The sequence below is a fragment of the Emydura macquarii genome, unplaced genomic scaffold (assembly GCF_026122565.2).
Source record: "Emydura macquarii macquarii isolate MOO-44397 ecotype Brisbane River unplaced genomic scaffold, CSIRO-AGI_Emac_v2 contig_2422, whole genome shotgun sequence".
Lineage (NCBI taxonomy): Eukaryota > Metazoa > Chordata > Testudines > Chelidae > Emydura > Emydura macquarii.
In genome coordinates this window covers 5,253,141-5,279,489 of record NW_027132559.1, presented here as the reverse complement: position 1 = coordinate 5,279,489, position 26,349 = coordinate 5,253,141, and the positions used below count along the sequence as shown (strand labels likewise).

Genomic DNA, 26,349 nt, shown 5'->3' with positions numbered 1-26,349 from the left:
CTCAGCTTGTTTATAAAGAAGAGTCATATAGTCCAAAATTAACCAGATGTGCTGGAACCAGATGAATGGGACAAAACATTGCAGGCCCAACAGACAGCTCTTGATTTCAGGAAATTGACAGGTATCCTGGACTCCCAAGGAGTCCAGCTGCCTTATGCAGTATGATCATACACATGAGATCTCCAGCCTAAGAGGAAGCACCAGTAATCACCTCAGATGTAGGTGGAAGGAAAGGGTGTACTTGAACTTTCTCCTGCTTTGTCCACCAGACAAGAGAGACCAGAACCCTGAACAGAACTGTTACTTTGGCACTGATGTTGACTTTTTCTGGTGACTTTTTTCTGCCCATAAGAAGTCAGTCATCAAATAGACAATAAAACCCATTTCTTCTCACCCAAGCTGGCACCACTGAAAATATTTTTATAAAGATCCTGGATGTCACAGTGGTTCCCGAATGGAAGGACTCTCAACTGGTATTTGCCTTGACCAAGGAGGCACTTGAGGGACCTTCTGCATGACAGGTGTCTATGTGAAAGTATGCATTTTTTATGTTGAGAACTGCGAACCAATTGCCCTCTTCCAAAGAGGAAATTATTGATGTCATTGTGACCATGAGAAATTTTAATTTTCAGATAAATATAGTTAGCCAGCATAGGTCAAAAATTAATTTCCATTTTCCATTCTTTTTGGGGACTAAGAAATATGGGGAACAGAATTATTTTCCTTGATGTTGAGGTGGAACTCTTTCCATGGCTCCCTGGTGAAGAAGAGAGTCCACTTCTTGACACAGATTTTCCTGCTAAGATTGGTCCCTAAAAAGGACAGGGGAAAGGGATTTGTGGGTCAGGATGGGCAGAAACTCAATTACAGCACAAGGAAGCTCAATTACAGCACAAGGAATCAACCGGCTGAGAATTACCATCTGGCACTGAGTGCCAACTGTCTCTCAGAAAGCCATATTTGGTCACAGAACGGAACCCAGATCTTTTAAGGGCTTCTGTGCACTCCTGTTTTTGTATGATAAGGTGGGGGCTCTTCTGGAACCTCTGACTCATCAGATGAAAAAAACTGGATCCCGAACTACCGCTGGAACCAACAGTACCAATGATTGAATACTCATGCTCATGGGTGGAAGATGATAGTGGCTCTGTGCCCTCAGAATAGCTTTCTTCTCCAACACAACCAAATCTCTGAATAAAGACAGACCTGAGAGGAGGGGGCATTGAGGACAGAGGAAAGCAAAAAATGTCCTCTGGGGAGACATAGGTCCTAGAATGTTCTGGGGTACAAGATAAGTAATTTGATGGAGACATTGAATCATGTGCTTCCCCGGTCACAGAAGAAGTCAGATCCTTCCAAGGCTGTGATGATATCGGTACAGAGTCTGATCTGGAGGGCAAAGGGAGTGGAGGTGGATGTCTGTCTTTCAGTCTGCACTTTAGAACTGGCATCAAAACTAATGCATCTATGCTCCATTGTGCCATTTTCCCCTACTGAGGAGATTTACTCAGGCCTCAATCTTTTAAGACCTGTGCACAAGGACTCTCCCACTTTGAAGTAATTGGGAATCTCTGGGGCAGCTTTGGAAGAAGTCAGCTTATCTCTTCTTACTCTCATGAGAAGCCCTCTTCTTAGGCGTGGAAGTATTAACCTCAACTCCTAAGCTTGTGCTCGGGGGGGGGCGTTGCCTGTTGGTTGAGGCTGATGTATGGGGCGGCTTCCCTCACCTAGATCTGACTGGGGTCTCAGGGCTTTCTCCATCAGATGTTTTCTAAGTCTTAGCTCTTAACCCTCTCAAGTTTTGGAGGGAAAGAATGACAAATGCTCACATCTCAACTATGCAATAAGGACAGCATTCTTCGCTCACTGTAAAGACATGGGACAGGAAACACAATTCTTGAACCCTGGGCATAATCCTAGCTTCCTAGGAAGGATTTAGTCAGGATAGGGGAAAAACAACTAACTACACTAGTACTTGAAGACCAAAAGAGTAAAAGAACGAAATAATGAAACTATTTACAAATATGCTTACAGACTGAAACAAGTCAAAGGAAGAAGCTGCGGACACAGCAGATTCTGACTCAGGCCATGCAGTGGTAAAAAGGAACTGGAGAGGTGCTGGTCTGCACTGCCCCTTATACTCTTGGTTCAGAGCATGAGGAGAACTGCACATGTGTGAACCAATGGACACTGCTTACTAAAAATCTACAGACTCGAGTGCATGGCATGCATGCATACACAAGTGTGAAATACTCATAGGGACATCACTCAAAGGAGTATCGTAATTTCTCCTTTCCATCTTTCACTGGAAAACAAGTGTATTTACATTTAAGAAGTTAGACACTAACAATATTTTGAAGTGTAACTGACAAACTGATGAAAATATTAATAACCCTAAGAATGTGTTGGGCACCATACACACACACAGTGTAAATGTCTCCACCCCAAAGAGTTTATAATCTAAATAAGTAAAACAGACTACGAGTGGGAGAAGTTATGGGCACAGAGAGTTGAAGTGACTTGTTCAAAGTGACACAGCAGGTTAGTGACCAAACTGAGACAACATCCCATGTCCCCTTACTCTCAGTCCACTGGTCAATCTAAATAGACATTGCAGCCTCTGCTAAATTTAAAAATATAAGCTACTGTCCTTCCCAACTGACAAAACACACTACTTGATTTTGTTTTTCTAGTGCAGCAGAAGCCAACAAGATTGCATTTTGAATAGCTGTTTGTTCATCACTGATTATGCCCCTAGGAATGTTATTCACTAGGATAATACCATTTTTAAAGGTGGTTGAAATTTTGGCTGATATTAACAAAGTATTTTTATGGGGAACTGTTTAAATGTCCATAATTAACAAAATTAACCCAATATTACAGGAGTTCATTGAGTATTGAGCAACTTACCACCACATTTTTATCCATTTTCAATGGTTCACAACAGTCAGAATTTGGCAATGGCAAAAGAGGGCTTTTTCCTGAGTATCTGAAATCTAAGATTGAGGACAAGAATATTTAATAGACTGCATAATAAAATGGGTGATATGCTAGCTAGTCATGAATCTTTAATTTTCTTTCAATTTATTAAATCCTTATAATGCCTCATTATTGCTTTCCTTTAATGACATTTCAGATTATTTCCTACATACTTAAGACAGGTGTACTTTTTGCACTGTAGCAGGAAAACTTATCAGATATATTAAAAATATTTTCACTGAAGTCAACACCATGAAAACATGACATTTTAGAATGACTTGAATAAAATCATATTTATCTATACACATGCATCATTTACCCACCATCCACCCTACAGGACATGACTTTCTCCTTTGAATAAGAGTGTTATTTTTAAGTGTTATTATAACTTAAGTGTTAATAATAATAACTTAAGTGCTATTATATAAGTGTGTTTATTTTTTCCAAATATACAACTAAGATTTTTAGATTAGTGCTTTTGAATCCTCAAAATTTGGGTGCCCAACCTGACCACTTGAAAGAACCTGATTTTCAAAGGGCATGTGCTCAGAATTTTCTGAAAAACAGACCCATTTATGGTGTCTCATGTTGGGCGCCCTAGAACTGAAGCACTCAAAAATCATTAGTCACTTTTAAAAATCTTTACATTTCTTACTCCAAATAACTAACTAGCTATATAATGAGCAAAATAATCTTATTGCACCAATCACAATTTTTCCCCCCTCCCCAGCCCCCCGTTAGTTCAGAAAGTATTATTTAGAGCTTTTTATATTTACTATTTTTTCAGCCTGAAGGATTTTCTCCCTATTGTCCATAGCATTTATTTTTAAATGTACACCTACAATGAAAAACTATATGGTCATTATGTAAAAATAATCCAACTGAATTTTACTGGAGATAAAAAATGGATAAGGAAACTTCAGTTACAGAAGTTCTTGAAATCATCATCTAACATTCCTTCCCACCCATCATACAGATTCCATTGAACAAAGCAAAATGTATTTGTTTCAGAAAGGAGAAAAAGGGGGCAAAAAGGCATGAATGCATAAACATAGGTTTCACCTAATGTAATGTTTGTAAAACATTATGCAGTAGCATGTCTCCTTGAAATTTTATTTGAGGCCTCAAATACATAAGTCGCTAAAAGTCCATTTTAAGTCCACTTTAAATATAAAAAATGCTGCAATGGAAAATTGCTTTTGTTGCACCAAAGCTCCATGACCAGCAGTAATACAATTTTAGTCTGCATTTCTCTTCAGCTCTAAAAAAAAAGCAAGGTTGAGCCTCGTTACCATTAAAATGGAAGTGCTCAAAAGGAAATGCAGGTGACACAGAAAGTAAGTAATATTTTTCCTTCCAAGTTCGAATCAAACCAATGTCCAGCAACATACTGGTAGAAATGCTGTCTGTTAGATGAGATGCAACATGAAGGCCGGTCCTGACCATATATGGTCATTAAAAGCATCAATATACTACTTACAAAAGATTGAGATTGTTAACCATACTTTCCACTGTCCTGACTTTAACTGACTAAGTTGGAATTAAGTCTGTCCTCTTGAAATTTCCCTGTAGTTTAAACTGGAGAAGTGATTCTATACTCTCTCTTCTAAAAATGTTCTTCAGTACTGTAAATGCAAAGTGGTTGTCAGATTACACACCAGAGATGGCTGAATTTCAGTGATGGGTTAGTGATCATTATGTATGCAGTTTATAAAGGACTTTGGGATCCTTCTGGACAAAGATAGTACCAATCTTCTTTGTTGGAAGCATTCTGTATTGATTTCCATAATACTGAATTGCTATAGATAGGAGTAGTGCTGAATACACACACAACTTCCAGAAACCTTGCTCACATACCCCTTCAGCAAAAACTACGTGCATCATGTGCTCTTGCATCATCATTTTATGATTAGTGTAAATAGTATAATTACTCACCCTATTATAGTTCGAGATATGCTGTCCACACAGATTCCATTCTTGGTGCACATGCATCACATGTGCATGAATTCAGATTTTTTTCAAACAGTAGGTCTTCTGGGGCTGCACCCTGGAAGCCCTCACGACCACCATAGCTGAGGGTGTAAGTGGCAAGGGCAGCCTCAACTGCCTCTCAGTTCCTTTGCCAATGAGAATCCCTAGTGTCAGGAATCCAGTTAGCAGGGATGGAGGGTGGGTTGTGAAATCTGTGTGGATAACATCTTGTAGAACTACAGTTACTATTGGTTAAGAAGTACTTTCTTCTTTGAGTGATTGTCCACCTGGTTTACACTCTTGGTGACTAGCAAGCAGTATCCTGATATTGGAGATGGGTAAGAAGAGTCCTACTGGAATATCAGTTGGACAATTGCCCTATCAAAGCCTGCATCTGACCTGGAGACTTGCAGTAATGCATACAGATAGTAAAAGTGTGGTGTGAACTCCATGTTGTTGACATAACAAATCTGTGTCAAGGGGATATTGTTTTAGGAGTCAACAAAGTTTGTCTGTGTTTGAGTCAAATGGGATTTAATGTGTCCAAGTGGATTCTTCTTTCTGAAGACTTAGCAGGTACATATGCAGTCTGAAATCCATTTGCAGAGGATGTGAAAATATAGGCTGTAGTTTTTCCATTCCATTTTCACGCAAATGCCATGAAAAGTATCAGAGATGTCTTAATCGATTTGGTGCTATCCAGATAAAAGGACAATGTCCTAAATTTCTGCTGGTAAAGAATGTGGCTTAGAGAAGATGACCAGGTGGTGGATTGGTTAATATGAAATTCTGATACAGTCCTAGGAAAGAATTTTGTATAAGGACTCAGGGTGACATTGTCCTCATGAAAGATGACACATGAAAAATATGTCAGGAGGGCCTGCATTTCCCCTATTATCCTGACTGATGTTATGTCAACCAGGAAGGCTGTCTATTTTTAAAAGGTGGAGCAGGGTAACAAAGGGCTCAAATGGAAGTCCAATCGATCCTGCCAACATTATGATGAGATCCCAAAGAGGAGGTGGTTCTCTGACTGGTGGAAAGGCATAAGTCAATTTAAGAAATCTCATCACTACAGAATGAGGGAATATTGTGTGACCCTGTACTGGGGGATGGTGAGTCAAGATGGCTGCCTGATGCACCTTAAATTGAGCTGAAGAATAGTCCCAATTCTTTGAAGCAAGAGCAAGTAGTCGAATATATTTAGAAATTGACTTGCATGGATGTCAAGTGCTACTGCTCAGCTCAAATAGAAAAAATGTTCCCATTTAGAATATAGGTTTTTCTTATGGACAGTTTCCTATTCTGAAGCAAGGTGTCAAGAACTGCCATCAAGCAGCTCCTCTTGGCTAAAGTCATACAGCCTGCATCCAGGCTGTCACTTGCAACAATTCCCGGTTCAGATATAGGACCTGGCCACTGGTCTGAGACATCACAAAATTACATCACATAATGGCAGACAGCTAAAAAGTGGAAAAAAAAAATTAAATGCTTATTTAAGAATGCTAGATGTCTAAATACTAAGGTGGGTGAACTGAATGCCTCGTATTTAATGAGGATATTGACAGAACAGGCATCACAGAAACTTGGTGGAATGAGGATAATCAACGGGACACAGTAACACCAGAGTACAAAATATACTGGAAGGACAGAATAGGTTGTACTAATGGGGGAGTGGCACTATATGTGAAAGAAAGCATAAAGTCAAATGAAGTAAAAATTTTAAATGAAATAAACTGTAACAGACTCTCTATGGATAGTAATTCCATGCTTGAATAATTAGAATATAGCAGTAGGGATATACTACCAACCACCTGAGCAGGATGGTGATAGTGACTGTGAAATGCTCAGGATGATTAGAGAGGCTATTAAAAATAAAAAATTCAATAATAAAGGGGGATTTCAGATATTCCCATATTGACTCAGGATGGGATGCAGACAGAAAATTTCTTGACACCTTAAATGACTGCTTCTTGGAGCAGCTAGCCCTGAAACCCACAAGAGGAGAGAGAATTATTGATTTAGTCCTAAATGGAACCGGGGTCTGGTCCAAGAGGTGAATGTAGCTGACTTGCTTGGTAATAGTGACCACAATAAAATGTAACCTCTCGGGGGGAGACAACGACGGGACGGGACGGGCGGACATCAAAGCAGTCCACCATGGTAGCATTTAATTTCAGAAAGGGGAACAACACAAAAATGAGGAAGTTAGTTAAACAGAAATTTAAAGGTATAGTGCCAAAAGTGAAATCCCTGCAAGCTGCATGGAAACTTTTTAAAGATACTATAATAGAGGCTCAATTTAAATGTATACCCCAAATTAAAAAACATAGTAAGGGGACCAAAAAGCACCACTGTGGCTAAACAACAAAGTAAAAGAAGCAGTTGGTGGGAAAAAGGCATTCTTTAAAAAACAGAACTTAAAACCCATTAAGGAAAATAGAAAGGAGCATAAACTCTGACAAGTGAAGTGTAAAAATATAATTAGGAAGTTCTTCAAATTTTTTTGGCCAACTAGCCAAAGACTTAGAAAATAACAGCAAAAATGTTTTTTAAATACTTCAGAAGCAGGAAGCTGGCTAAACAACAGTGAGGCCACTGGACGATTGAGATGCTAAAGAAACACTAAAGGAAGATAAGGCCATTGCAGAGAAATTAAATTAATTCTTTGTATCTGTCTTCATGGCTGAGGATGTGAGGGAGATTCCCAAACCTGAGCCATTCTTTTTAGGTGACAAATCTGAGGAACTGTCCCAGATTGAGGTGTCATTAGAGAAGGTTTTAGAAAAAATTGATAAAACAAACAGTAATAGGTTACCAGGAACAGATGGTATTCACCCAAGAGTTCTGAAGGAACTCAAATGTGAAATTGCAGAACTACAAACTGTGTGGCATATAACCTATCATTTAAATCAGCTTCTGTACCAGATAACTGGAGGATAGCTAATGTGACACCAATTTTTAAAAAAAGCTCCAGGGGCGATCCTGTCAATTATAAGCCAGTAAGCATAACTTTAGTATCAGGCAAATTGGTTGAAACTATAGTAAAGAACAGAATTATCAGACACATATGAACACAATTTGTTGGGGAAGAGTCGACATGGTTTTTGTAATGGGAAATCATGCCAGACCCATTGAATAGAATTCTTTGAGAGGGTCAACAAGCATGTGGACAAGGGTGATCCAGTGGATATAGTGTACTTAGATTTTCAGAAAGCCTTTGACAAGGTCCTTGTAGTGAGGGGGCATGGCCTCCTTCCGAGACTACCAGGGACGGCCACTCAACCCCGGGAGGGTGGAGGCAGAGAAGCCACGCCTGCCATGCTGGAAGCAGAGGGGTGGAGCAGAGACAGAAATCAGAAGTATAAAGGGTGGGACCTACAGCTCAGACAGGAGGAAGCCGCTGAAGGAGAAGGACATCTCCAGCCTGCTGCTGCAGAGAGAAGCTGGAGAGGAACCCGGTTACCCTTAGGACTCACCCGACTTGCCTGAGCCAGTGGACAACCTAGACAGTGAGTGCTTGGTGGGACTACCACTGGCAACGTACCCTAGGGAAGCAGATGACAATCCTTGGCTGCAGGTACAAGGGTGGAGGAAGTAGCCCAGGGGTAGCTGACTTAGGTCTGGCTGGGCTCACACTTGAGTTTCAGTTGGAGCCCCGCTGACCCAGTGACAGAATATTCTGCCACTGATAGGCCCGTATGCTGGGACACAGTGGAATCAGGTAAGCCTGTGTCCCCCTCCCCTCTTTCCACACCATCCCTACAGTGCTCGCCTCATTCTGGCCTGTAAAGCCTCACTGGATTATAGACTGCTTGCTCGCCCTGACTGGAGCTAGAGTCTGCTTGCTTGCCTCGCCCTGCTTGAGGGCTTGGGCTACAAACCGTGAAGAGCTAATCCCCTGTGTAATGTTTGCCCACAGATGTGGCAGCAAGTGGGCGTGGCCTCTGTCTGAGACGACCAGGGAAAGACAGGCTATATCTTCCACAGTCCCTCACCAAAGGCTCTTAAGCAAAGTAAGCTGTCATAGGATAAGAGGGGAGGTCCTCTCTGGGATCAGTAGCTAGTTAAAAGATAAGAAACAAAGCGTAGGAATAAATGGTCAATTTTCAGAATGGAGACAGAAAAATACCGGTTTCTCCCAGGGGTCCGTACTGGAACCTGTACTGTTTAACATATTCATAAATGACCTGGAAGAATGGGTAAACAGTGAGGTGGCAAAATTTGCAGATGATATAAAACTACTCAAGATAGTAAAGTCCAAAGCAGACTATGAAGAGTTTCAAAGGGATCTCACAAAACTGAGTAACAAAATGGCAGATGAAATTCAAAGTAAGGCACATTGGAAAATATAATTCGAACTATACATATAAAATGATGGGGTCTAAATTAGCTGTTACTACTCAACAAAGAGATCTTGGAGTTATCGTGGATAGTTCTCTGATGACATTCACTCAATATGCAAGCAGCAGTCAAAAAAGTTTCAGAATGTTGGGAATTATTAGGAAAGAGATAGATATGGCAAAATATCATATGGCCTCTTTATAAATCCATGGTATGCTCACATCTTGAATACTGTATGCAGATCTGGTCACCCCATCTCAAAAGAGAATACTGGAATTGGAAAAGGTACAGAAAAGGGCAACATACATGATTAGGGGAATTCCATATGAGAAGAAACCAATAAGACTGGGACTTTTCAGCTTCAAAAAGAGATGACTAAGGGGGATCTGATAGAGGGGTCACCAAATGAAATTAATAGGCAGCAGGTTTAAAACAAACAAAAGAAAGTATTTCTTTATACAATGCACAATTAACCTGTGGAATTTCTTGCCAGAGGATACTGTGAAGGCCAAAATTATAACAGGGTTAAAAAAAGAACTAGATAAATACATGGAGGATAGGTCCATCACTGGCTATTAGCCAGGATGGGCAGGGATGCAAAACCATGCTATGAAGTGTCCCCCTAGTCTCTATTTGCTATAAGCTGGGAATGAGTGACAAGGGATGGATCACTTGATGATTACCTATTCTGTTCATTCCCTCTGAAGCACCTGGCATTGGCCACTGTCAGAAGACAGGATACTGGACCAGATGGGCGATTGGTCTGTCCCAGTATGACTGTTCTTATGTTCAGATTCCGTAAGGTGATCAGATAGTCTCATCAGGTCTCAATACCAGAATTGTCTGGCCCAAACGGGGCTATAAGAATGATAGTCCCTGAGTTTTGTCTGAGATTCTGCAGGTCCCTGGGTATCATGGATTTTTGAGGAAAAATGCACGAGGTCTGCAATCCAAAGGATGAGGAAAACATTAGTGACTGTTCCCGGGACCCTATGTCCCCTGGAGCAGAACCTCTGGTGCGCTTCTTATTGTGGCACATTGCAAATGTGTCTACTGTCAGATATCCCCATCTGTGGAAGACTGTCTGGAAGACTGAGGAAAAACTTGTGACTCTCAGAGAGATTTCTGGTAAGACAATGTGCCACTGTGTTCTGAGAGTCTGGGAGATATAGAACTACCAGAATTACCTGGTGTCTAATGACCCATGACCACAGATTCATGGCTTTTTGGCACAGGAGATGATCAGGTCCCAGTTTGACTGCTGATGTAGTGTATCACTGTAATACTGCCTGAGGGCACCAGCCTGGTGAAACCCTAAAGGAGAGATAGGAAAGTCTTGTAGACCAAACAAATAGCTCAGAGTTCCAGCACACTGATATGAAGGGATATGTCAAGAGCTGATCACTTCCCAATGATCTGGAGTTGGTCCTGGTATGTACTCCACCCTTGGGTGAAGGTGCCCATGATCAGGATATCTGAAAGGGAGGATGTGCAAAATGGAACTTCTGAGCGTACACTGTCCAATTGTATCCACCAGTCTAATGATGACAGGATTTCTCTCAGAAGCAGAATTCACTTGTCCATACTGTTGGGTTGATACATTGATCTCAGCCACTTTTGGAGTGAACAAAAGTGAAGTCTGGCATGCTGAGAGATGTACATGCATGCCAAAATGTACCCCAGAAGTTTCAGGCACGTTTTCACTTGCATTAACAGTTGCATGTGCAGTTGTTATATGTGTATCATTGTTTGAAATGTTTGTTGAGGCAGGTATGTTTTCATAACTTGAAATTTAACATGTTCCTATTAATTCTATGCTCTATGTCAGTGTTGATTTGTTCTTGTTCACCTTGAGACCCTGGAAGATGAAGGGCTCTAAGGTCTTTTGAATACAGTCCTTGACTTATTATGAAGAACAGTCTCATATCAGCCAGTTGTCCAGGTACAGGTATACCTGGGCTCCTTGTCTCCTTAAATGTGCTGCCATTACAACAAGGGCCTTGATAAAGACCCTCTGGGCCATAAAAAGACCAAAAGACAGGACCTTGCCTTGTACAGATAATGAGATATTCCAATTATGAACCGCAGGAATTTCTCATGTGCCACGAAAATTGAGATGTGGAAACAAGGTCCCACAGGTCAAAAGCCATGAACAAGTTCACAGGTTCCAAAGTGATGATGGAGGAGGCTAGAGTGACCATCCTGAACTTGAAACATCAAATGAAGGGATTGAGATGGACATCAAGGATGGGTCTCCCCTACCTTTCTTTGGGATCAAGAAGTAACGAGAGTAGAAATCATTCCCTCTGGAATCTTGAGGAACCTCCTCTACTGCTCCTTGTTGTAATATGGAGTCAATTTCTTGTTGACCAGTGTTGAATAGGTCATTCAATTGTAACAGGTCAACTGTGATCTGAACCTCTCAGAGAATGCCTGATGTGCAGTCAAGAGGAGCATCTCATTGTGACCGCAGATGCCAGAGCTTCCGCTGCTTTGTCTTATGGGTCCAGTATTGCCTGCAGCACTGCTCTGGAGGTGAGCTATCCTTCAATCAGGATGAATTTTAGTTCCTCCTGATAGTCATTGAGAAGTTTGTCCATCATCTATCAGTGCCAAAGGCAAGAATCTTATTAGCAAGAAGTGCCTGTTAGTTGGCAAATTTAGATTATGAACTCATTGACGACTACACTTTGTATCCATAGAGGTCCAGTTTCTTTGCATCCTTTTCTCCCAAGGTCACTCAAATTTGCTGTTTAGATAATTCTTGTGAGCTTGGATGAGCAAAGATCCCGGAGCAGGATGCTGGAAACTCTTTGCTAATACTTGCTACTTTCTATCTTTATGCATTGAGGTAGCAGAGATGGATATGGGAGTGTTCCAAATGATTTTTTCAGGCTCTAGGAGCCCTTCATTAATAGGCAGGACTATTTTACCCAATTAGGAGGGCTGAATAATGTCTAGCAGTTTGTGCTACCTCTCCTGGACAAAGGAGGGGAATGTCGAGTATCCAACAACCAATTCCTTGGGATCTGAAAGACATTAAGTTTATCTATGAAGGGTACTCTGGGGACAGTTTCTCCTCCCCTGAGCTCCTGCTCTTCCTCTGCTGTAGTTTGTTGGGGAGTCTGTACCAGAGCTTGTTGTATCCAGTGCCTCAGTGATCACGACCCTGAAATGGAAATCTTCTGGACAGCTGGTTTTCTGGCATACTGACTGACTCCCCAAGGGACCCAATATAGCCAGGGCTGGGCAGGGGTAATGAGAAGGAGAACAGCACATAGATGGATACCAGCTAAGGGAGCCAGGGACTTTAACCAGCCAGGCACTCAACTGATAAATCCCAGAGTTCAGGAAGCCTACATTTACAAAAACGTATTTAAGCAAAGGATAGTAAAAATATTGGTTCCCAAAATAGCTATTGCACTGAGAATAAAATGGAATACTTGCTTGTAAATAAAGGTCCTACAGAGATATATACCTGCCTTATAACACTAAGTAAAATTATGCACTTGCTCTAGGTCAAACATCACAGTTATCACTTGGGGAAAAAGTATAAGAAGTCTTTTCTATAATAACGAGACTTAGTGAATGAAAAAGAATGAGTACAACTAAATATAGTTCAAATATAATGCCTTTGCAAATTTACACTCTTGTATGGTGCTCAGATACTAGGATGGTGGGATAATATAAATACTTAGATTAACATGGGTATTCCCATGATACTGTTGGGTAGGATCCTTCTATGAAAGTAGTTAATGTTGTGGCTACATCAGCACCCCCTCAGAGAGGGATCTCAGATTCCTAGACCCAAGCTGCCAGTGGAAAAAGAGGAACAGCAGAAAGGACAGGGCTGTGTTCTTCTTTAAAGCAGTAAGCCTGAATTTTCAGTTTCTTGAAGTTTCTTCAGTCAGTTTCTTCAGTCTGCACAATCAGAATAAGCACTGATTTTCAAGAAGATTCCAACCAAACATGTTCTAGACAGCCCAGAATAGGGATCTGCAGACGCTATCTTCAAAGAACTTGCATTTTCACTTGTATGTGCACAAACTAAGTAACAACCAGTATTGAGAGTTTAGATTAACTCTTAAAAGTTTATATGAAATACATTGAACACATATGCAAAACATATTTCAAGTATTTTACTAGTTCAGAATACAATACCATTGATCCAGGGTTTCTGTACTGTGTCTTCCTGGTAGGCATTTATTTGCAGGGAAGGCAGTTGCAATCCCAACTGAAGTTCACTGCTGACAAATTCTATATATTTAGAATCATTGCTAAATAATAAAAGAAAAATATGTTTAACAAAATAAGACAAATGCTTCTCTAACTCTTCTTGTCATATATTAACTATATAACACTAGATAATGTCTTCAATAATTAAAGCAAAACTTAAATATTCACTCTAAATGTAAGCAGCCGAAAAGCAATCTCCCAGTATTGCTTAAGAGAAAAAAGATCTCAACTTGCCTATATCAAAGCATGGAGAAGATGACAGCAACTATGTAACCAAGAGTCAAATTCAGTGAGTAGGTGGAGAGAGCACCTGTGAGCCACTTGTTTAAAAGTCTGCCATTAAACTGAAAAGAAGGTTAGGATGACTGTGTTGTCTACTTGAGTTAACCCCTTTTCTACATACTGCTATATCTTCTCTTCCAGAGACGAAATCCCTGGGGCTTTTAAAGTTGTTTTTGAAGAGCAAATTTTATGATATTCTAATGAACCAATTACAATAAAAGGAAGTTTTAAAAAAAATATTTCCAAGGGAAAATGCTCCTGGATGCCCAATTAAGTGTTCTACCTCACAAATGATTCCAAATACATATGTTAAACACTGTTCAACAGTATATTTTTTCAAAAGTATGAATATTTTCAGCCAGTGCAGCAAAATGTTTGTTGCTTTCTTTCTTGGTTATAGTTAAAGGAATAGGAAAACGTATCCATACTTACCTGAAATTTTCCTCTCTTTGAATAATAAGGCAGACTGATCCATTACAATGGGTTTGTCAGTGTATTTGCAGTTTGAGAGCAAAACTGAAACTGCCAGTCACTGGCAGCAGGGGGATGCTCCATCTCCCCAAAGTTCCATCCAATTGAGATAACTTCCACAGCCAGGATAATTTAAACAGATTGTGCTTAATATATTTTGAGGCAGCAGCATGCTTTCTCCTACTAAAGAGCACGGCAAATTACACTTAACAATGATGAACCCAAATCCCTGGATGCCAGTTTCCAACTCTAATGTAGGTAATCCATTTGTCTCCCATGTGGTCCGCATCTGTGGACCTTATTACTCTAAGAAAGGAAATTTTCTGATAAGCACAGATAAATTTTCCTCTTCTTTGGGTTAAGGTTTGCAGACCCATTACAATGGTATTTTCATAACAATGTACCTCTAGGGTGGGAAGCAGGATCATCCTTTAAATGTGGACATCCAAAACGAGGTAGATTATATATAAATATATATATATATAAAAATAAAAACCTATATCTTCCCCGGTGTTGTGTATTTTGTGTCTTGCCTTATTGCCATAGCAACAGAGCTTAGCTTGTTCCCATAACAATAGAGTTAGACTATTAGGGGATAACTTAGCCAGTCCTGGCTGGTTTTAGTGTAGTTCAATAAAGACTCTTCATGGGTTTGCATCTCTCTGTGTTCCGTTCTAATTTCCTCTCTGAATACAATTACTTTCCAAGGATTTAACATAACACCAGGAACACCACAGCATGGATGAAATGTCTTTCAAAAGAAAGGACATGGCACTGGCTACGGTTGCATGACCAACTTCAAAGTAAAATAACCCTCATCTGACTGGAGGTTGCACATATGGACAAACATTCTGATGGATAGGAAGGATAAGGAAACCTACTGCAGAGGTTCAATCTGGGTAGTGCTGAAGGTGCAAAATGAGATTACCAGGTCATGCTATAAAGCCTTGCGAGGGTTGGAATAAGGCTGATGCTTTAAAGAAGCATTTAAAGCTGGGATTTTTACAAAACTTTCTTCTCCATGCTGAGAACATTATACTACAGAGACTTTATCCTTTTGCTTGGATGCTCATATACCCATAATAAAATCCTCCTGAAGGAACTCAAGGTTATGTACATTGGTTAACATCGTAGTCAAACTACGACCTTTGAGCTAGCCAGCAGAATAAGTTCCATTTGTTGACTTCTCTTTTGGGATCCACGAGAGAAATAATTACTTCATCCAAGTATTCATTAAAAGCCTGTCTGGTCCCAGATGGAAGATTGGTTTTTCAATAACAGATTTCCAATGAAAGGAAGAGATATCTGAAGATACAAGGTTAGGTTGATTAGGCCTCTGAGCCATAGCCCCCTACAACAAGAAAGGCATAAATAATATCACTGCTTCTATCCAGTTCTTAGATTTTGTACTGTCCTGGAGAGCAGTGAAAAAGCTGGGAAGAAAGAGCAGGGACCTTCCTCAGCTTTAAGAGAGGTCATTCATCCCCTCACATTCTGGGTCCTGACACAAAGGCTCTCAAAGGCACGTTATTTATTTTTTCCAGATGTAAAGAGGTCGAACGCCAGCCCACTAAGTTGACTTATGATGAGTGAGAATACTTATGGGTGAAGGTTCCATTCTACTATTCAAACTTCTGCCATGTTAGTCTTGGTGTTCCTTTCTTCCTTAGTGAGCAGTGCACATAGAGATAGGAAATTTTGCTTCACCCAGAACAGGAGAATGTAATAGCGGGAATAGGGCTGTTTGTATTGTTCTGAGTTATAACAACCCTATCAGACAGAGTATCGTGACAAGAACAATTCTATTATCCATGGAAGGAGCACTACTCTGAGACCTCAATGAATCATTACGTTCCAGCTATTGGATGTGGCGTTCTCTTTCTAGTACCCATTCCCTGAACTGAACTGGGAAGGTCCCTTAAAAAAAATTTGATTCTTTGTGTATTATTTGTTTTCCCAACTGGGAAATGCAATCAGAGCTAGATTTCTGCCAATGGTTAAGACAGTCAGATACAGAGAGGATACCTGGAATTAATGGATAGGTATTATATTGACTCTGGATCACTGAAGCATATTCATTTATGAGATTAGAATTTCCCATAGGCTCCAATAAGAATTGGATTTTTGTTTGTGTAGCACCAATTACTTTCCACTACAGCCATCTTCATCTTCTGAAGGGAGACCATATAATTGATAGTATTCATCCTCAACCCAGGCTTATGATTGATTTCCCCGGTACCACATGTGAATGTATGTTCTGAATCTAAGATGCTCCAGAAACTGTATCATTCTGTGACTACTGTACAGAACACTGATCAGAAAAACTGTCCCGAGAAGTCATAAGTGAACTTCTTTCTTCCCTAAAGCCAACATTATTGCTACCATGATCCCAATGAGAGATCCAGAGAGAGTGCAGGTAAGATCAAATGGTGAAGATCAAAGATGGGAAAACAAAAAGGCTGCCATTTACCTGCAAAACATAATTATCTGGGGATTGTAAAATGGGAATACTTTGAAGACAAGCCTCCTTTAGGAACTTATTTATATGTTTCGGACAGGGCCCTGCTTTGCTTGTCCTCGATTCTCTGAGGCTAGAAACAAGATGGGGAGCAGGTTGTAATTCTCCAATCTAAAACAGATGGAGGATAATTTCATTCATGTTATCGCCTCTGTGTGGGTTACTGAAACAGGGAATGGAACAAAGTTGTTCCTAAAATTCTTGCACAGCTCCAAAAGTTACCCGCTTTGGACAATGACCTTACTGATCAAAGTTACAGGTAGCTCTTTGCTCCCAAATTTAAAGAACCTGGCACAAATCGGGAGTCTGGCTGGGAGACACGCAAATAGTTCTAAGGCAGCTACTGGCTCTGCACTTGTTCTAACTATCATATGCAAAAAGGTATTTTCCTGTTGTACTTCCTGGATTGCTTCAACCTGCCACATGACCTGTATTCCTTTCTGTAGTGTCTGGCAGGAGCCAGAATTCTAAGTTGACTCTTCTGATGACTCTGAATAGCCTCAGGTTTTCATTAAGTTTCCAATGTACCAATAAGATAGATAGGAACTGATTTATTTGATCATCTGACCCCAAGGATCAAAGTTCCACAAAAGAGCATGCATGAAACAGATCTGAATTCCTATTACACCCACCGGGGAATAGCTAGCCTTAGGCTATGCGATTTTATTTTTTAGGTTGAGAGGGGCTGTACTTGTAACATTGTCAACCCATGCTAGCATTGCTTGTGAAAGCATGCAGAAGCACATTGGGTGTCAGATGACAGTTTGTATTTACCTATTTTTGTTGTCCTGATTCCCCCCCGAGAATTTGCATGCCTGGAGAAGAGGTTGAGATGATGCCTGCGTATAAAGGGCCCATATAGAGAGACCACTATTTCAGGTGAAATTCTTCCCCAGTTAGAAACTAGTCCTTGATCATCAAGGAAAATGGTCACATTTATCTTTGGTAGTGGTATCATGTTATCTTTTGACTGGTGCACATTGAGAAACCTTCCGGCCTCACAAAATGGAGACCGAGGGGATGATGAGGTAAAAAGAATGGAAATTTTTTTACTGATAGTTTTCTTTCTGCTAATAGCATCTCCCACAATTCTTGACATCTGGGCTCTCTCCTCTCTTCAGCTTATGGAGGCAGATCGGAGTTTTGGAGCCGCATGTCTGGCCATGCCCCTATAGTTGCTGCTTGCCTCCTGTCAGGGGCACTAGAACCGGGGGATGGGGGGGTGGGAGGGGGCAGGCGGCGCGTCAGTGGGGCCATGACCTCCCTCCTTAAAAGTGAGCGGGTCATGCCTGTCCACTTTTTGACATGGGCGTAGTAGCTTTGGGCAGGTGTGGCAGGGGCTGCGCTTCACAGTGGGGGGTGGAGGGATCACCTCCCACACCACGAAGTGCAGTCCCTGCAAGCAGCACCAGACTCTTCCTGGTGGGTGGGTTGAGGTGAGCCTTAGCCCGCCCCTTGCTATGCGGTCCTGACCACTGCTCCTCCTCTTTCCCCCACAAGGCCCTGCCCCATGGCCAGGCTGGAAGTTGGAGCCGGGCAGTCGTAAGAATGCCCAGAGAGGCTGGGCCACTGTGGGGAGCCCTGGACCCTCCATCTGCCCTGAGTGGTGTGCCCCAAGCAGGAGGGGACACAGGCTGAAGGCTGCTTTCGAGCACTCTGGCCCTCCACCCAGGGCGGGTGGGGAGTCCAGGATTCACGACAGTGGCCCAGGCTCCCTGGGCGACTCTTATGACTGTCTGGTTCCGGCTTCCGGCCTGGCCAGGGAGTGGGCCCTCAGAGGGAAAAGGAGGAACAGGGGGTGGGACCACAGTTCTGGCACCAGTGGCCCCCCCCACTTCTACAAACGTTCTGATGCTCCAGCTTCTAGAGGAGTTATTCCCAGGCTGTAAAACTTGCATAACATCATTAACAACAAATATTCCAGAGATAATGAAAAGGCTATTTATATTAGACCAAGGAAGACGGCCATATGGTAAAAATTCCACTTAATATCTGATCCTTGACACATGAGCCGTTGACACATGTAGACGTTCTTGGGAGGTAGACGTCTATATGTGTCCTTCTTGGGTAGGTAGAATTGTGGGAGATGCTGCTAGCAAAAAGGAAATTATTGGTAAGAAATTCCATTTTGCAGGCCAGTGTCTCCCACAATTCTTGATGTCTGAGAAGTAACAAGCAGTGAACAGATGTAGGGAGGATTACAGGAAAGGTCAGAAAAAGGAAAAAACGGCATCCCTCTTCATTTATAATATTTTCTCAAAGTGCAAAATCATTTCCAGGCAAACGCCTGTAGCACCTTCCCACTAAAGGATGACTCTGCACAGGACACTAAGTCCACTCTGTAGTGCTTTATAAAGGTGATAGCATTTGTCCAGGTTGCCATCTTACAAATTGCTGCTGTGGATGCATTAGCTCTTTCTGTATGTTTGAGGTAAATTTTCAAAGCCCTTCTGACATCTAAGATGTTCCACCTCCCCTCGGTAGGATGCTGTTGCCTTGGACAAAATGAAGGTAGAACCTTCCTTTCCTTGGAAAACAGGTAAAAGAGTTCACCTTTGGAATAAACAATCCTTAAGTTCTAAGCACCATCTTGTCCTCATGAACCACACAGTACACTTCCTAAATATTTCATCTGACGAAGTGGGTTTCTGCCCACAAAAGCTTATGCCCAAATAAATTTGTTAGGTGCCACAGAACTCTTTAAGGTGCCACAGAACTCTCGCTGTTTTGCTAAATAAAGACTAACACAGCTACCCCTCTGGAATTCCTAAATAGAGCATGCCGCCAACTCTGACACTTGCAGTGGCTACCAGAAAGCAAGTTTTGATGGACAAAGAAAATGCTGATGATGGATGTCAGTAGTTCAAAGGGATAGTTTGTCATGATGCTCAGTACCACTTGGGAAAAAAAGAGGTCTAATTGCTGGCTTGGCTAATCAAACTGCACTAGGGAATTTGGGTACCAGGGTGTTCTCTGTCAGAGAACCCACAGACCCTGCAAAAATCATGCTACCTGATGCACAATGATGCTGGATTAGAGACCTTTGTCAACCCCTTCTTTAAGAAAATTCAAGAAAGCCCAGAATTCCTGGATTTCTAGGATTTAGTTCATATTCCTGGTGCCAGCAACTAAATCTGGTCCAAGAATATGCTTTAAGTGTCGATACTCTTCTAGATGATGACTTTGGACGACACACCCAATGACACTATTGCATGTCTTTCAATAGCTAGGCTGTTAGATGCAGCCAGTTCAGATTCAGGTGGGGCAGAGGCACCTTGTGAGAGGAAGTCCTGTCTCTTTGGCAGCTGTAGCAGTGGTCCCAATTTCAGCTCTATCAGCTCCAAAAACCAGGGTCTCCTTGGCCAATCTGGGGTTACCAATATTACTGTTGCCTGCTCTCGTTTTATTTTCTGGATCACATTCCCAGATAATGGGAAGGGTGAAAATGCACTGAGGAGATCCTGTGACCATCTGTGTGACAGGGCATGTGTCCCCATGGATCTGGGATCTACACTTCCCTGGTGAAGTACTTTAGTCTCTTTGCATTTATGTCGCACGTGAATCAGTCGCTTGAGGGAAGGCTGAAGGCCTGGATGATTAACTTGAAGACTTCCTGATTCAGGTACCACTTGGGGCTGTTCACCTTGATCCTGCTGAGCCAGTCCGCCTTCTGGTTCAGGACTCCCTTCATGTTAACTGCCCTGATGGAGAGGAGAGAATGCTCTCCTCACTCCATGATTTCCATTGCTTCGGTATGTAGTGCTGGGCTTCTTGTCCCTGTTGGTTGGTCACATATGCAACCAGGGTCACGTTGTTTGACTGAATCAGAACATTCCCTTTAGGCTGGACTGGAACCTTCATTGTGCCAGCTTCACTGATCTTAGTTTACAAGGTTGATGCTGTAAGGGCCTTTACTCCAGGTTCCAGATGTCTTGAGCTGTTTGGGACCCTAAATCCCAAATAGCTCCAGACCCCTATACCTCAAGACCTCTAGCCCCTCCAGGCTGGCCTCGGTTGTGAGGATCAGGGGTTCAGGAAGGCATATGTGCATGCCCTTGTGGACATTGTCCTGGGTTGACCACCCTTTTAAGGAGCTGATCATCTGCACTGGAACCCTCACTTGATCAGGGAGCAGTCTCATACGTTTAAAATGAAGCCCAGAAAGTGTCTGATGTGTGATTACACCCATGGAGTGATCCCTACGCACAATACCAGGAGGCCTAGCAATTGAAGGCTCAGTGCAATAGTTGGCCTCTTGCAGTTCAAAAACAATGCAAGGAGGTCGTGAATCTTCAGAAATTTCTCTAGGGATGGATATACCCTGGCTATCAAGATACCTATGTCCACTTCCAAGTGAGTTATTTGGGTTGGTGGAATCAATGAGCTTTTCTTGATGTTGATAATAAAGTCATACATCTGAAGGAGATTCAAAGTCAGGTATGTAGCTCTTTACGCTGTTGTTGGGTATGGAGTTCTGATTAAGATGTTGTCCAGGAAGGTACAGGTGGATCCCTTGTGACTCGAGTATGGCTATGATTACCACTAACATCTTTGTAAAGAACCATGGGTGGGTGGGAGGGCAGCATCAAGGATAAACCAAATGGAAGCATCCAATAATGATTCCGCTTCATGCGATAGGCAAACCTTAAGAACTTGCGATGGCACAGTCTGATTGGGATTTGAAGGTATGCATCTACCAGACCCACTGAAGTCAGAAAATTCCCCTGAGACAAGGATGACACCGTAGAGGTTGGGCTCCCCATCCAGAACTTAGTTTTCCTCATCCACTTGTTGAGTTTTTTGAGATATAGCATGGCTTAATCCACTCCCACCCTCCTCCCCACACACTTCTGAATAATAAAGAAGCTGGGGTAAAACCCTGAGAATCTTTCCTCTGAGGAAACACTTTTGCGTCCATATCCAGATGAGAAATCGCATTCTGGATTAGACCATGCTTTACGGGATCGTTAGAGATGGGGAACTGGATGAAAAATAGATGGTGTGGAACCTGTAACTTGAGGAAATATCCGATTCATTGGCTCCTTGACGGACTGGTCCATGATCAAAGCAACCCATTCCTCCAGGAAATGTGAAATCCTGCCCCCCAAGCTTCAGCATCAGGCAGAGACCTATGCATTTCTTGTCATAAAGAGGTTTTGGGAGCAGCAGGATTCCCTTGGGGCTTTCATTTGGAGAACTTGCTGTTTCTTTGCTGGTATTTCTGCGAGGATCATGTCCAAAAGGAATGCCCTTGTCTGAAGGCTGGTTCTGTAGTCTCTCTTAGAGGCATGGTGCAAGGTTGGGGACCATTTAGCCAGGGATGCTACAGCAGCATCAATCTTTAGTATTTCAATAATTGGAACTTTTCGATCATGAATCTTATAGAACCTAAGATCACTTCTGTTATGTGCTTGTCCTCATCTGGCTTACCCCATTCATGCCTGATTACTTCCTCAAAAGAGGAATGCAAGAGGAATCATGGCCCCAGGGGAGGATTTTGAGGGAAGAAATTTGCTCAGAGGCTTATTCTTGGTATTTTGTTCAGGTTGAATCTGAACAAAACAGGTTGAATCTGCACATGGCCTCCAGTTTCTCAGGGTGAAAAAACCTTTGCTGAATCTTTCTCTGGTCCTAATTGGAATCAGAGCCCATCCCCCAGACACTTCACCATCCTCTGTTGAGGAGGCGGAGGAGAGAGAGGAGTCAACATACCTCCTAGATCTTTTGTTTTTTCTTCTTTTTTTGCTATTGTTGATTTTTTTTTGAGCTCGCTTAGAGAGCGTACAAGCTCTGTTGAAGCTTTGGTGACACCTTTTGCAGCTAGCCTTGCTGAGGGTCTGAAGTCTTCTCACGAAATCTCTGAGTGCTGGCTGGTTGGATCCCATTCCCCCAGAGAGGGGGGAGAGGAGAAACACTTCCAGAGCCCTCCTGGCCAAACTGTGAAGGGGGTGTGTACTTATGAGCCCTGCTTCTTTTCCCAGAGAGCTCAAGACCCATTTTACAACTTGGGGAGAATTTGTGACTACACAATTCTGCTCTCTCTGTTCTCCAGACACTTCCTGGGACTTACCTCTGAGTTGGCTGACTGGGATCCTTCTCGTCCTTGGATCCTCTCCCTGCTCTGCCCATAGACTCCTGGTCCATTTTTCCCATGTCAGAGTTGTGGCTGCCTTGAGGGTTAGGGGATCCCACATGTCTATCATTGTCTGCCATGCCTGGGAAAGGAGTCACATAGATGAAGCACTGCTCTGATTTCATTTGGTGCTTTCTAGGCTGCTCTGCCACACCTGAAAGGTGTAGAGGAGCCAGCAGGGAAGCACTACGGATGAGGCTCTGGGGAGTTTCCACACCCGACCCAAAAAATAACCCAGGAGAGAAAAGGGGCTGGGAGGGAGATCACTGCTCACCACTGCCCCACATTTTGACAAAAAATTCCTCCTTTGACAAATGTGAAACTGGGAGCTGTAAAAACCATTATCTGTGCACTGCCAGGAAGGCAAAGAAACTGGAAGCAAGCAGGAGCTGAGGGGGGGATGGCCAGGCCACGTGGCTCCAAAACTTATATCCTCTTCCAAGCTGCAGAGAGAGAAGAGAGCAGCCCAGATGTCAAGAATTGTGGAACACTGGACTGCAGAAATAGCAGGCAAGAGATCCCTTACTGTCTGCTGGTTGTGCCACATCTGGGCTGCTGTCCCTCATTACTCCACAGCCTTCTGCTGAAGGGAGGAGGTAGAGGTGAAGCATGGCAACCTGCAATAGAAGCTGGTAACAATAATTTGGATATTAGGGTAAGATGATTCACAGCAATAACTGGGAATGACAGCCCAATAAGTTGTGGCATGGTGACCCACAGCAGCAGATCAGGATGACAACCTGATACCTTCCCAGTCTTTTAGACATGAATGTCAGGAATTTACTATCACAACTTCCCAGTGTGCATAAGAATGGATATAAAACTATAGCTTGTATAAGGCAGCTGAAGAGCTCCCACACATAGTTTTACCATACCCAAAAACACTTGCCTAAAAGAGTCTACATCTGGTTTTTAATTTGAGTTTTTTGGTGGAGGGGAGATGATTATTTCAAATATATTTTACCATTTAATTCTCTAACTCAGATTTGGAACGCTGGGCCTCCCCCTCCCTTAAGGAGGAAGAATTCTCTTTGTGGGATTGTGCATACATATGCCTAGAGGAATCAGCACATATTTATGTCTTAGTCTTTTCTGCACTGATTTGCCATGCTGCACTCTGTGACAGTGAACAGGAGAACTAGATGCTAAGGATACCTGCACTGCTGTATGCTCTGAAGGTGAGAAGCAGACAGCACTGATTATTTTATTTATTTATTTCCCTTCTGGGAGTTTATCTGCATAATCTTGCTTCAGAGGAGTGAAACTGAACTTAGATATTACTCTGAATATAATTCATGTGGCCAATGACTTTCCTGTCCTCAAAAAGTCTGATCTTATTTGCCTCCTACATTTCTCGTAAGTATGAGCTCAACTGTGAGCTCAAATGAGTAAAAGTCTATACAATGACACAATAACCTAAAATAATGTGTGCTGATGAGATAAGGTGCAAAAGGATCAGAAAGGCTAAAACCAAACAAAAAGGCTGACTGATATAATTCCAGGACTGGGTTAAAATTAAGCCTGGCAAACAAGAGAAATGTGGGCCTAGAAATCCATAATCCAAAATTGGTGTCTCAGAAATCAGGCCTAATTGGTGGACAAAATAATGAGAAGGGCTATTCCATCCCACTCCTTTTGGGGATCTTCAAAGAGACATTGGGGGAACAAAGGTAACCACTGGCTGACTAAAAAACAAGAGAGAAGGGGAAGAAACAAGCTTCACCACATCATGGCTGCCACTCCCACCATCTCCTGGGATTCAGTGTGACACTATTGTGACTTTTTCCATCCTAATCCTGGGAGAGGTCCTGACCAGATTGGGACAGAACTAGGGACCCAAATGACACCACCACCTCCACCAGATCCAGCTAAATCTTGAATACCATCTGGGATGGGAGACTTTGCATCACCCCCCCAAAACTTCCAATGTCTCTTCTTCCTTCCTCACCTTATTTCTTCTTTCCTACCCCCATCTTTTTCCTTCTGTCTAATAAGGGTCTGGCTTTGCCAGCCATGACTGCTTACTTGGCAACACTGCTGTAAGCCTCTGACCAGAGAGGCAACTAAAAGCAATACTCTAAATAGACCAATGCTGGTACAAATTTGCCAGGTCTCGGAGTGGCTCATAAGAGTGTGATGTGCCTGTGTTTCTCCAGCAGTAACGTTGCAAGTGAGTCAACTCCAAAGACACATTTTCTATCTTTGCTGTTCTTTTCTTTCCCATTTTGTGTGTTTGTCTTGTTTTGTATTCTAAGAAAGAGGATCAGACTTCAACAACAGTTCCAGCCCATCTCAACTAACTTTCCTCTTTCCCAAAAAGGACAGTTATTACCTCTAAGAGACTGTTGAAATAAAGGGATTTTCCTTCTAAAATTGCTCGACAGCTAAAAGAAAAGGGAATGGTGGATGTTGTTAAAATGAAAAACTTATTTAATATTTTATATTTCAAGTTGTTTTAACTGTTTTTCCTTGTTTTTCTGTATTTTTAATAAAAGTTTTTTAATGATATATTTGCCATGGTATTAAGCAGGCCGAGGGCTGTTTACCAAACCCCTCATCTTGTTTAAAACAGTTTAGTGTTAGGCAGTTACAGGTCACATCAACACTTTTTACTCCTTGGGCCCATTTATTTAATCTAAATTAACACAATCTATGCCCACATGGGTGCCTTGTGGGTCTGCCAAGGAAGGCACTAGCTTGAGGCTCAAGTATGGGCTTCCCAGAAGCTCCATCCCTTTATGTTGCATAGGGTCTATATAGTCTAGACAGGTCTGATTTGCCTGGTGTTCTCAGCCTGGGTTTTGAGTCAAGATCCCCCTGGGTGGAGGGAAGATGCATCTGTTATAGAAGTGGCAGCAGAAGGAGAAGGCTAGGCTTAAAGCCCCCCTTACCACATTCTCCAGTGTTGGTGGTGTCCATGTAATCTCTGGTGTCTTCCGTACATAATCTGTACGGAAGTGGACGGGTAGGTTGGAGCAGGAGGTGGCTGAACTCCAGTCAGAGATGTGGTGGCTTGTATGGACTAAACGGACTTCTGGTGCAGTCTTTCATTTGTCGTGTAGCCCTCCTGACTCCAGTCCCCTTATGGAGATGAGGAGAGTGGAGACTACTTGTCCCAGAGCCCGTTCTTTTCCAATCTTACCTACCTCTGTTCCTCCTGGGGGGAAGGGAACCAAAACAACCTTGCCCAGGATGGGCTGCTTCTGCTCAGAAGAGCCAGCTTCTCTGATCCTGACAGGCAGCTCCCTCCTTGCTCAGGGAAGGTAGGCTGAAGTCACGCCACACAGAATGCAGTGCAGTGAGAGGGAAACTACCTCTGCCCACAGAGCCAGCCAACCGCCTCAAAGAAGAGCAGGAGAACGACTTTTTTTTGGCCTAGCTCTGATCCCAAAGGCTGCAGGAGCACCAGCTACCA

At 42.4% G+C, this 26,349-nt stretch overlaps 1 protein-coding gene across 1 annotated transcript in view; it reads right to left on the bottom strand.

Moving 5' to 3' along the window:
* The window catches only part of TOPAZ1 (testis and ovary specific TOPAZ 1), a 94,412-nt gene that overhangs the window by 51,840 nt on the left and 16,223 nt on the right, over positions 1 to 26,349 (bottom strand). The window contains exons 6-7 of the mRNA XM_067561617.1: positions 13,456 to 13,571; positions 2,911 to 2,996 (exon numbers count right to left, since the gene is read on the bottom strand). Of these exons, the coding sequence (XP_067417718.1) occupies positions 2,911 to 2,996; positions 13,456 to 13,571 (202 nt within the window). The remainder of the gene's footprint in view (positions 1 to 2,910; positions 2,997 to 13,455; positions 13,572 to 26,349) is intronic.